Source organism: Silene latifolia, chromosome 2 (genome assembly GCF_048544455.1).
Source record: "Silene latifolia isolate original U9 population chromosome 2, ASM4854445v1, whole genome shotgun sequence".
Classification (NCBI taxonomy): domain Eukaryota; kingdom Viridiplantae; phylum Streptophyta; class Magnoliopsida; order Caryophyllales; family Caryophyllaceae; genus Silene; species Silene latifolia.
The window spans coordinates 159,964,921-159,966,249 of NC_133527.1; the positions used below are offsets into that span (position 1 = coordinate 159,964,921).

The 1,329-nt window shown below is 38.7% G+C and overlaps 1 protein-coding gene across 1 annotated transcript; it reads left to right on the top strand.

The window, feature by feature from the left end:
- Window positions 1-286: 286 nt before the first annotated feature.
- LOC141641527 (protein FAR-RED IMPAIRED RESPONSE 1-like) lies at window positions 287-1,129 on the top strand. The gene is made up of 2 exons (XM_074450186.1): window positions 287-506; window positions 609-1,129. The coding sequence occupies exons 1-2, from the start codon at window positions 287-289 to the stop codon at window positions 1,127-1,129; spliced, it is 741 nt and encodes a 246-aa protein (XP_074306287.1).
- Window positions 1,130-1,329: the final 200 nt, after the last annotated feature.

Sequence of the window (1,329 nt, forward strand, 5' to 3'; positions counted from 1 at the left end):
GAAGGAACATGTTAATGGGTTTGAAAACATCGGAGATAGTTTGAATGATTTTAAGAACTTTTACAGAGATGTGAAATGCTACATTCATGAACGGGACGGTTAAATGTTCGTGGACCACTTTAAGGAATTGGCTGTTACTAGGCCATGGTTCTTCTTTGACTATGATGTTGATTCTGACGGTAGCCTTAGTAAAGCTATATGGGCCGACGGAATCGCTAGAAGGAACTACTCAGTTTTTGGGGATGCAGTGTCGTTCGATCCGACGTATTCCACCAATAAGTATGACATGTCCTTCACACCTTTCACCGGGATTGATAACCATAAACGATCAGTCACTTTCTGTGGAGCGCTTGTTGCTCATGAGGATGCAGACTCGTTTAAATGGGTTTTTACCCGTTTTCTGGCTGCGATGGGTGGGAAAGAGCCTAAGTATATTATCACCGATCAGGATGCTGGTATTCTTAAAGCGGTGCCATTGGTGTTCAAGACAGCATGGCACCGATATTGTATGTGGCATATCATGAACAAGGTGCCAAGCAAGTTTTGAATGACGAGAGACGATTATTTAGACTTTTTAAAGAAATTGAATGCCATCATATGGGATGAAGACATTGAAGCGGCAGAGTTCGATGCAAAATGGGAAGAAATTGGTAGGGAACATAATGTTAATAACATTGACTGGTTCCAAGAAATGTACGCTAAAAGGAATCAGTGGGTTATGGCTCATTGTAGGGACCTAGATATGGGGGGTGTTATGAGGACAACCCAAAGATCAGAGAGCGAAAATAGTTTTTTTAAGATATTTGAGAGTAAGTCAGGAACATTAGTTGAGTTTTCGATGCGTTTTGACAACGCGATGGACCAGCAAAGACACATACAGAAACAGATTGACAACTGTAACAGACACACTTTCCCTGTAATATCAACGCATCTAGCTATCGAAGTGCACGGGGCGCAAGTGTACAGTCATAAAGTATTCGAGGAATTTCAAGAAGAGGCCAAGTGCTCAATCGGTACTTGTAAAAGCAGAGGATTTACTGAGTGTGACTCTTTAGAGGTGACCACAGTAAGAGATGCAAATAGGGATAGAAATTATGAGGTCACATACTGCCCAAGTATCATTCTGTAGCATTTGTTTGTTAAAATTATACTTTTATCCGTTACAATTATACTTTTGTTGATTAAAATTATACTTAGGGTTGTTAAAATTATAGTTTGGGTTGTTACAATAATACTTTGGGTTACTAAAGTTATACTTTAAGCCATTAAAATTACACTTTTGTTCATTAAAATTACACTTTGGGTTGTTAAAATTACAAAATAGATTAA

Coding starts and splice junctions, on each gene's coding strand:
- LOC141641527 (XM_074450186.1), top strand. CDS start 287: ATGTCCTTCACACCTTTCACCGGGATTGATAACCATAAACGATCAGTC. Junction 507..608: donor GACAGCATGGCACCGATATT/GTATGTGGCATA, acceptor TATGGGATGAAG/ACATTGAAGCGGCAGAGTTC.